Below are 10,710 nucleotides of genomic sequence, written 5' to 3' on the forward strand. Positions count from 1 at the left end.
CTAGAAATATTAAATCTGGGGCTTGTTCCAAAGGGACAATAGAGCCATTGCAATGAAGTGTACGGATAGCTTTAATACAATTATATCAAACCAAAAAAACAAAACAAGAGCATCCACTAAAAAAGCCCGATCAATAGAATCAAATGCTTTGTAATAATCAAACAAAACAAACAAAGATTGGCATCATTATTAATTAATGCATAATCAACTAAAAACAAATGGTAGAATAAGCAGTGCTTTTATGGTCCATTCATTGCAGACGACAAGCGGAAAACCATAATTATTAATTAATATTAATGAATGATATAGGCCTCCAATTATCAATCCTAAATGGATCTTTACCTGAGTTTTGTATAAGGGTAATTATACTCTGAGACATTGTGGGCAACATTTTCACAGCTTCCAATATTTAATGAAAAACATGTAGCCTACATGAAATAAAGAAAGATCTTTTGAAAGGACTTATAAAATAAACCATCTTAACCATCTTCACCTGGTGATTTATTGTTTTTTAATTTAGCAATGCTGTTGTATTTCATCCAATGTTATTTCCTTATCACATTTGTTTTTGGAGTCTTTGTCAATAGGTTTAGAATATGGTTTAATTGAGTCAAGCAACGATCCTGCATCTCTAATATCCACATCTTTTGTATATATATATTTTACACCTCGGTTTCTTGATCGTAGTACAACATATAACATACAAAACATACAATAGTGCAACATAACTGCAGTGCAACAGTAAACTGTCTGGTATAGTTAGGTAGTATGTAGCTGTATGTGTGTATCAGTAGCTATATATTAGCTGATAAGTAGTTTTAGTTTAGTCTCAAAGTTTGTAGTAAAACAATCATACTGTGCAATTTTTATTATGCTTCCTCATCCGCCAGATGCCAAAGAAGGTCCTTCCTCAGGTGAATTCGCCAGGTAGGGGCTGTCAAGAGCAGCGTGAGATCCAATAACCAAGTCTGTGTGGGCCAGTAAAGGGCTACCAGAGTGACTTGTTCCTCATCCTCCCTGAACTTGCACAGCACCCGTGCAAGTAGGCTCACTGGAGGAAATGCGTATTTGCGCAGCACCCGGGGCCAGCTGTGTGCCAGTGTGTCTGTCCCAAGGGGAGCCTCCGCTAGGGAGTTCCAGAGCTGGCAATGGGACGTCTCTTGGGAAGCGAATAGGTCTATCTGTGCTTTTCCGAACCGCTCCCAAACCAGCTGCACTGCATGGGGATGGAGCCTCCACTCTCCACTGAGCATGCCTTGTCGCGACAGCGCATCCGCTGCCGTGTTGAGGTTACCCGGGATGTGAGTCGCTGCTGGCTCCAAAGGAGGAGATGGCTGGCTAGTTGTGACATAGACTGAGAGCGCACGCCGCCTTGGCGATTTATGTACACTATCGTAGCGGTGCTGTCTGATCGGATCAAGACGTGCTAGCCCTGAATTAGCATGATAAACCTCTGCAGGGCAAGGATTGCAGCCAGCAACTCTAGGCAATTGATATGCCAACCCAGCCGGGGGACCGTCCAGGAGCCGGCAGCTGACTGCCCGTTGCACACCAACCCTGTTTGGAGGCATCTGTGGTGACCAGAACACGTCGGGACACCTGCTGTTTGGAGACTCCTGTCCGCAGAAAACAGAGGTCTGTCCAGGGGTTGAAAGTCTAGCGGCAGGCGGGGGTAATGAACACACGGTACGTGCTGTGGCGCCATGCCCATCTTGGGACTCGAGTCTGAAGCCAGTGCTGAAGCGGTCTCATATGCATCAACCCCAGTGGCGCGACCACCGCGGAGGATGCCATATCCAGGGGAGGATGCCATGCCAGGACCCTCTGTAATTGTTTTAGAGGGGCCGTTGTGCCTGGCTTGAATAAGGCGAGGCATTTCAGCACCTAATGAGCACGCTCGTTGGTGTGCTGTCATTGAGACTGAGTCTAACTCCATGCCGAGAAAAAAGATGCTCTGAACTGTGGTGAGCTTGCTCTTTTCCCAGTTGACCTGAAGCCCTAGACGGCTGAGGTGCCTGAGCACCTGGTCCCTGTGGGTGCATATTGACTCTCGAGTGTGGGCTAGAATGAGCCCGTCATTAGGTAATTTCAGTATGCAAATGCCCACTTCCCTTAGCAGGGCAAGAGCTGCCTCTGCGACCTTCGTGAAGACGCGAGGGGACAGGGACATGCGGAAGGGGAGGAATTTGTACTGATACGCCTGGCAGTCGAATGCAAACCGTAGAAACCGCACAACCGCTCGGATCCGAAGAAGAAATCTGAATGGACAGATGCATGATTCCTTCCTTTTATACCGGTATGTCCGAGGAAGGGTCATACAAATTCTGTCTGCCAACCTCTCATTGGCCTTTTCTCAAGTTCCGAGGTAACCAAGGCCTTCAAGTAGTCCCCTGGTGTCGCTTCACTCAACACAACATCGAAGTAAGCGACAGACGGGGAATCAACATTAAAAAGAGGAACACAGAATGAATGATCTATAAAAAAGCTCAGGTGATAGGATCAAAAACTATTTTGTACAGAACTGAGAGCCTGTGAGCAAAGATGGCATTATATATAAAGGTGCTGAATGCAATATGTTTTGGAATAATGGCTCTAAATGTGATAAAGGCTCTAATAATTTTGGTTTTAACATACACTCTTCTTTTCACATGTTTTGACAATCACACAGTACCTTTAACTAACATAAAATGAAATAGAAAACAGGCAATGTCCATACATATTCTTTTGCCACAAACTAGATTTGTGCAGTGCCAAAAAACATAAATCACCTATAATAGCCTGAAAAACAATAAGGCAAGAACTGAGAAATGTGTCTATTTAAATAGGTAAATAAATGATATAGGTAATCATTGCAATGTAATATATATTTTACAGCCTAGTTCTGTTGTTGCCAAACCTTTCAACTCTGTAACCCTTTTCAGATTTACTCACTGTTTCTACCCCAGGGGAGGCCTTTTGTCTTATTGTGCACAGATACAATGAATGATGAAGAAAGAAATAACATATAGTTCTGAATAACATAAGGGTGGGTAAATTATTGATTTTTGTGGACTACTCTTAACTGGTGGCTTCCTTTTTGACTAAAGATCTGTCAAGGACATATCCAAAATAAAATGATTTTTATACATGAACCTGGTCTCTTTCTAAAGAAGATACTAAGGAGATTGTGATCCAAACATCAGAACAAAGATTTTTAGAAGAATATCTCAGCTCTGTAGGTCCATACATGTAAATGGTGACCAAATGTTTGAAGCTCTCAAAGCAAATAAAGGATTATGAGATAATTAAAACTTTTGGGTGAACTGCTCCTTTAAGGTGTACATAATAAAACGTGATCTGTCTGCTGGTTTGTAAAACAGACATATTCCATTGTAAATTACACAACAGTTACTTCTGGTCCTCGAATTTAGTTGGACGAGAGGTGTTCCAAGGATGCTGATAGCTCGGATCATCAGTACTGGGACATTTGCACTGATGCAGCACCCCAGTAGAACAAACGTTATGCAATTCCATGCAGTCAGATATGTATTTGACATAGTTCCCCTTTATATGTGTGCATGTGTGTGTGCGTGCGTGCATGTGTGTCATCAATCCATGCATTATTTTGGGCTTTTTTGTGCATTTATTATAAAGTGTCAAAATGATTGCTATATGACAAGCTAATGAAAAGCAAAATAAACTTTTTTATTGCTGTAATATTTTTGTTTATCTTCAAATTATTTGAATTAGACCAGGAACAGTTGTTAGAGGGGGATTTTAAGATGTCATAACTGGTAATGTTACAATGTGCTGCTCACCTGTAGGTCACGTTGTAACATTTCAAATATGTATACACTATGTTCATGAAACAAGCCCACTTCATGTGTAAAATTAATGTGAAAGAAGAAAAATATTTGGAACCCCAAGTTTATTTACACAAACTTAAGAAAACCAAAAAGTGTTAGTTTGTGCCCTCTTTCCCTGGTTGAAATGGAGCTTATCGCTATCCAGAAATGAGCGCTTACTTTGATGTTGCCACCTCTCATAGTCAACATGCCAACCTCTTGCCACCCAATAAATAATTTACTAGATCCGCCCCTGATACGTTTGCTTGTAATCAGCATCTTTGCATAACATCTGTGACATCCTTAATGTCATTTTTAAATAAACAGAGAAAACTTGCTGTTGAATAAATTAATAAAGAAGGATATCAACATTTTATCTTGAAATTAGGCTGCACAGCCACATATGGTTGAGATAAATGTTTGTTTGTTTTTTTATCACTGAATTTATGCTGTTCAAGTCTGCAAATCTATCCAACACAGTATGTGCGGCGTTAGAAAAGCTCAGTTGTGTCTTGTTGATTAAATACCCAACTAAATTACTTTTAAAATTATTAAAATAAAATATAAAATTATTTTATTTTTAAACTCCAAAGACTGCCAACCCCCCAAACCCCCCACCCCATACAATGAAATATGCATGTAGTTTATATAACAAGCTTCTGTACAGAACTGAAGATGCCATAACCATTAAGTTCATTTTTAGTAGCCTACATAGCTTTTAAATGTGTTTTGTGGAATAAAATGGAACAAACAACAATAAAGTGCTTTTAACATAATTTTTTTATTTATGATATGTTATAAGAATAATCTCTTTATGATGACATCTCTTCGCGGTGTGATCTTCTGCAATACAGCTGGTGTTCAATTGTGATGTGACTCTAGTGGTACTGTTTGCCCAGGGCGGACACGACGACCATCAGAAACTTCTGCCAAGCCTCCTGGGTGTCAGGATTGAAAACTGACGGTCCGAACTTCATGGCTGCGACCACGGTGATGCAATCAGCGAGGACCTGTAGAAGGAGAGATGTGTTAGGCAGTTGTTCTTTAATCATGACCAACAATTAATCAAATCAAAACATTCAACATAATAAGAGCACAACGATTTAATTGACACCATTTAGTTACTGATCTGACCGATTGCACTGAACTTCTCTTTACATCTATCATTCTATCTCAGATCATTTGTTATTTCTGCGCACGCCGGGTTTGGTAGAACCTACCCTGAAATTGTCGGGATCCACATGTAGTTTTTCAGAGTGCATTACACTCAGCGGGGCATAGATGGCCTTGATGTTATCCATGTTCTTAATGGCTCTCTCCAGACCTCCCATCACGGTCCTTCCGTGAGCTGCCACCTTGGGGTTACCCATGATGGCAGCAGGGCTTGACAGGTTGCCAAAGCTGGCGAAATATCTCTGAGTCCAGGGATACACGATCAGACACCTTAAATAAACAGAAACATTTGCAAAGGCAATGAATAATCTTTGCTGTTAGTATCATCAGTTATGCGTCTAAAACGAGAGTGATGTAGTGATACCTGGCCAGCGCTAGAGGTCCGATTTCATCGGGATTGAGTTTTCCCCACAGGCCAAGGATGGCACTGCGCTCATCATCTGTCCACTCAACCATGTTAAAGATTTATGATGTCCACAGGTACTTGCTTAAAGCTGTCCAGTAGGAATCGCTTGTAAATAATAATGAAACTGCAGCACAATTTATTGATGTGTGATGTCTCCGCCCATTAAAAGATTCAGTGTCTTATTGGATGATTTCTCTCAGCAGGACATCCATACGTGTCTGGAATCGTGATCGGATCACGTCCAAAAAGTTCGAATTGTTTTTCTAAGTTTTTTAAGTTAACTTTTTTTTTTTTTTGGCTAAAACAAATTTTTGGTTGATTAAATACAAAACCAATTTTGAGGTTGCTTGATCTCCGTTTTATTGCTTTCCCAGTCTGTGTACCACTATGTTTACTTTTTGGAAGTCTATAAAAATAGTGATATTTTCAGGGATTCTCATTAGCAACATACATTGCAACATTTTAAAAATTATTAAATGTTAGATTAAATGACCTCAAAATCAAGCTTTAGACATTTGCAATACAGTGATCTCGTGGATGTTAAATATTTGCAATATATATAGTGACAAACAGGTGTTAAGGAAAATACTATGGAAGTTTTTTTTTTTTTGCTCTTTAGTGTTTTCGGGAGAAAATAAAACCAGAAGTGCCTTTTAGCCCAGTTGTACCTTACAAAAAAACAATAATAATAATAATAATAATATTTTTTATTATTACTATAAAATGTATTTCAGGTAAATAGAACGAAACACCAATATACAGGTTTTCAAATCCATATTTTTAATTGCACATGAATCAACTAAAATAATTGTACAAATGTATTTACTTAATTAAATGATGTTGATTAATATTCTGATTCGAAGAAGTATGAATAGAGTTGTAAAATGATTTTAGAAACATGACACAATTACACACACACACACACACACACACACACACACACACACACACACACACACACACACACATTTGTAAGATTTAAGCATTTTAATTTAGAGTCTATTTATTATTAAAGAGTAATCTTTAATCAAATTAAAACTAAATATTTGTAGTTTTATTCATTACATTTTGTTGAACAGTACACAATTCAGGTTGACTGAATTTTGTTTTGAAAATATTTTTGGAGTGTATGTTATTGTGTTCATTTGAATAATGCATGCAACCTTCATTCTGAATAATTCGTTTTAGAATTGTGATTAATTATGGCGTTTTAAATTTGGCAAAAAGAATGGATCATTGTATAATTGCGACATCTAGCCTACTCGAAGCGCATAAAATATTTGGATGGAAAACGTTTGTTATCTTAATTAAACAAGGAGCACAAAATTGGCAAGTTTTTGATTGGCCATAACCGGTTGGAGATCAGCAGTCATGCGTTTAAGAGGTGTGGTTTGGACCGATTCCATGGGTGTGTCTCTCTATAGTTTAATATAAAAAGTGGGGCAAATTCCTGTTTTCGTCAACATCTTTTTCTGAGTACAATTGAACTTGAGAAAAAGAAGCAGCGATGAGTCTCACTGATAAGGACAAGGCCAATGTCAAGGCTCTCTGGGGCAAGATCAGCTCCAGGGCTGATGAAATCGGTGCAGAAGCCCTCGGCAGGTAATGATTTATTGTGTTCATGAGGATACAATTATTAATAGACAGAGCTATATAGAAACTTTTACAATGCAGTTAATTACTACAATGCTTTGTCACAGAAATCATGCTAAATAACCTGAAATGTTAATTATTTTGTTATTTCTTATAAACAAATTCAATTTAATCTGGAGTGTTCTTATTTCTTGCTGTGGATATCTGAATATGCGCATAAATATTTTCTCCATTGTTGTTTTCGTCAGAATGCTCGCCGTTTACCCCCAGACCAAGACCTACTTCGCTCACTGGGCTGACCTGAGCCCTGGCTCTGCTCCTGTGAAGAAGCACGGCAAGACGATCATGGGTGCAGTCGGCGAGGCCATTGGAAAACTAGACGACCTTGTGGGAGGTCTGGCGGCCCTCAGTGAACTTCACGCATTTAAGCTGCGTGTTGACCCGTCCAACTTCAAGGTACATCAAAACAACCCATAAGTACTACATCTAATATCACATTGTTAGTAAATATGGTCATAGTAATGTGTTTCTCTTGAACCCTTTTCTAGATCCTCGCACACAACCTCATAGTTGTCATTGGCATGCTCTTCCCTGGGGACTTCCCCCCAGAGGTTCACGTGTCAGTTGACAAGTTTTTCCAGAACTTGGCCCTGGCTCTCGCAGAGAAATACCGCTAAACGTCCAGTGGAGAGTAATCATCAACAGGCAACAAACACTGTGCGGCACCTGACCCTTACCAACTCATGTGTGATGTCTGAATACAATTTCTCAATAAACGGCGCAGAACTGCATTACTCATTTGTGTTTGGGTTTTTTAGTCTATTGATCACAATAGAATATTTGAGTCAATCAGATGTGTTGCAAGCCCTTTAAATGGTAAAACAACTTAAAAGGTGCATTTGAGGTCTCTGGCATCATTAGGGCTTAAAAGCTAATTATGTTGGGAAATGTTTTTCTATTCAAAACTACTTACACTTGGGCCAAGGTAGCTTGCTCATGGGCAGTTTAATAACTGTATCACTACTAACTTTTACATACTGGTACCAGACATCTCTGTGTTATACAGAGATGTGTTTTAAAAAAGACAACGTGAAAACATTATGAGTGAAACTTATGGGTTGATATTACTGACAGAGCATGATAAAAGGAATACTTTCTTTTTAAATGTATTAACTGTGAAATAAATGTATTCAGTTATTGAGTTACACTATACAACGAGGTTCTATTCATGAACATTGGTTAATGCTTTAGGTGTCATTTATCAATCTTCGTTAATGTATCAATATAATGTTGTTCATGAAAGATCAAATACCAATTTTAATGTAAAAAAATAAAAAAAACAGTTTGTGTTGGACTATATTTTTAATTTAACGTTAAACAAGATAAATAAATGCTAAAATATGGCCACTGGGTATCATGAGATATTTTATTGCGGTTTTATCTCTATTTATCATAAAATTCAGACAGTGAACACCCATTGCAGAAAGTACAACCACAAACACGTATAAGAAGAGAAATGTAGAAATGTATAAAAATGTTCATTGTTGTGTTTACATTATAAATTAAATATGAAAAGCTATGGCCCTTCGCAATCATTTCTGGTGAATTATTAGTAATAAGAAAAGAGATTTTGAATGTTATTTTTATTCCAACATTTACTGCATAACTGTTCCATTTATGGCTCCGTTTATATGCCTGTATTTAATGAAACATCTTTCGTAGCCTACACAACACACTGCATACGTACAAGTTACCTAGAAAGTAGAACGTGTTGTTTTTACTCTCTCACAGAATTTTCAAACAAACTCTATTAAAACACACTTTTCACACTCACTAGTTTATGCAGTTTGTAGCAATATCCAACAGTGAACATGCATGCATTATATTACATCATTTATTTCTGAAAGTCATGAATATTCCCACCAAGCTGTCCCCATATAAACCTGACCCCCTTAAATTTGTAGTGGAAGAATTGAGTGGTTTGCTTATTTAGATGTTCAATATGTTTAAAGGTGCATCATGTCAGGGAACATCATTCCCATCCAGCTTCTGTAAAGTTATTTAATAATTAAAAAGTAATTGCAATTGTTTTCATTTGTAATTTTATGTGTAAATGTGTTTTTTACCCATAACAGTGTAAAAATAAAGTGTTGTGAGTGTGTGTGTGAGGGGGTTATGTGTATTTGAGCACATGTATGGATCAGTGCCGCACTGATACAAACACACTATATAATATACCATGCATGTCCAAACATGAATTTGGATACTTACAATATTATTTGAGCGTTTAAATGAAAGGAACTATCAAAATATATCTTAATTAATAAAGTGGCCCATTTAGGGGGATCGCTAAAAATGGCCAGCAATTATTCTTATTTGTATTATTATTAAGAAATGGCCACTGGGTATCATGAGATATTTTATTGCTGTTTTATCTCTATTTATCATAGAATTCAGACAGTGAACACCCATTGCTGCCTAGAAAGTACAACCACAAACACGTAAAGAAATGCATCAACTGCTCATTGCTGTGTTTGAAAAGCAATGTTAAAAGCAACAACATGCACAGCCCTTCACAACTCACTTTATGAGAAAAAATCATTTCTGGTTATTTAACAATAAGAAGAAAAGTGTATCTTTTACTGCACATTTACTACATAACTGTTCCGTTTATGGCTAATTAAATGCACTGAAAACACTATTCTTAATAGTTTTAATTGAGCTATTGTTTATATCTAAACCCTAAAGTTGTCATTAACAAAAACATTTTAGTGGTCCCAATTAAACAGTGCTTGAAATGTTACATTTTAGAATCACAACTTGTGTTCTTAAAACTTCAAGTAGGCCTACTACTAACTAAAAATGATTAAGTACAAAATTGTGGATGCGTGGAATATTTTTTTTAAATAAAAATCATAAACTGTTCATGAACTCTCACGGTTTATCAAATATTACAAAGGATAACGTGCACATATTTAGGGTATATCTTTGTCTTTATCATTAAACATTAGGCTAAATGCATGCAGGACTTTTAAATATTTTAAAGTCCTCTGTTGCACAAATTCTGTCAGTTTTGAGCCCGATGAATCTCGGCATTCTTGTTGTCCTGGAATAGGCCCGTGCCGCAGGGGCGTGTCCAGATGGAGGGCATGGGGTGGCCCTGCACTGGAGATCTCGCTGCATGTAACATGATCCTCAAGCCCTTTGGATTGAAGAAATCAGGCGAGGGACCATTGCACTTTAAACAATGGTTACATTCGCTGCAAACACTGCAACGTGACAAAAAAGCACCATGATCATCAGTCCTGTTCGAGGTGCAAGGCAATTTTTGCCATTTCTAGCCAAGAACCATTCATTCATTCATTCATTCATTCATTCATTCATTCAGATATGAAATGTCTGTACTTTCCCACGTGATGTTTTGGGGTGTATGTAACATCGATGTGTGCGTCATAAATATTTATTTTAAACACGCGGACAGTGCTTGGAGTGGAAGAAAAAGGTGCATATATCTTGTTTATCTTACCAAACACAAGACTCTGTTTGTGGAATTTACTTTCTATATGTTTTCAAATAAATATAGTGTGTCAGTGTTTGTAATATTCTTACTTCTATTAAACTCAATGACCGGTTTGAACTAGAGACATGAAACCAACACTAAAACACTCAGAACATTATTCTTTATATAGCACAAGACTTGTTTTTGAGAGTTAA

At 37.8% G+C, this 10,710-nt stretch overlaps 2 protein-coding genes across 2 annotated transcripts; one reads left to right on the forward strand and one right to left on the reverse strand.

Moving 5' to 3' along the window:
* Positions 1-4,586: 4,586 nt before the first annotated feature.
* Positions 4,587-5,524, reverse strand: LOC127652653 (hemoglobin subunit beta-like). The gene is made up of 3 exons (XM_052138921.1): positions 5,362-5,524; positions 5,045-5,267; positions 4,587-4,834 (listed from the first exon to the last, which is right to left on the reverse strand). The coding sequence occupies exons 1-3, from the start codon at positions 5,451-5,453 to the stop codon at positions 4,703-4,705; spliced, it is 447 nt and encodes a 148-aa protein (XP_051994881.1). The 5' UTR covers positions 5,454-5,524; the 3' UTR covers positions 4,587-4,702.
* A 1,343-nt stretch (positions 5,525-6,867) lies between these two features.
* On the forward strand, positions 6,868-7,790 carry LOC127652654 (hemoglobin subunit alpha-like). Its single transcript, XM_052138922.1, has 3 exons — positions 6,868-7,005; positions 7,245-7,452; positions 7,545-7,790. The coding sequence occupies exons 1-3, from the start codon at positions 6,911-6,913 to the stop codon at positions 7,671-7,673; spliced, it is 432 nt and encodes a 143-aa protein (XP_051994882.1). The 5' UTR covers positions 6,868-6,910; the 3' UTR covers positions 7,674-7,790.
* Positions 7,791-10,710: the final 2,920 nt, after the last annotated feature.

Source organism: Xyrauchen texanus, chromosome 12 (assembly GCF_025860055.1).
Source record: "Xyrauchen texanus isolate HMW12.3.18 chromosome 12, RBS_HiC_50CHRs, whole genome shotgun sequence".
Lineage (NCBI taxonomy): Eukaryota > Metazoa > Chordata > Actinopteri > Cypriniformes > Catostomidae > Xyrauchen > Xyrauchen texanus.

Coding starts and splice junctions, on each gene's coding strand:
- LOC127652654 (XM_052138922.1), top strand. CDS start 6,911: ATGAGTCTCACTGATAAGGACAAGGCCAATGTCAAGGCTCTCTGGGGC. Junction 7,006..7,244: donor GGTGCAGAAGCCCTCGGCAG/GTAATGATTTAT, acceptor TGTTTTCGTCAG/AATGCTCGCCGTTTACCCCC. Junction 7,453..7,544: donor TTGACCCGTCCAACTTCAAG/GTACATCAAAAC, acceptor ACCCTTTTCTAG/ATCCTCGCACACAACCTCAT.
- LOC127652653 (XM_052138921.1), bottom strand. CDS start 5,453: ATGGTTGAGTGGACAGATGATGAGCGCAGTGCCATCCTTGGCCTGTGG. Junction 5,268..5,361: donor GGACCTCTAGCGCTGGCCAG/GTATCACTACAT, acceptor TGTTTATTTAAG/GTGTCTGATCGTGTATCCCT. Junction 4,835..5,044: donor TGGATCCCGACAATTTCAGG/GTAGGTTCTACC, acceptor CTCCTTCTACAG/GTCCTCGCTGATTGCATCAC.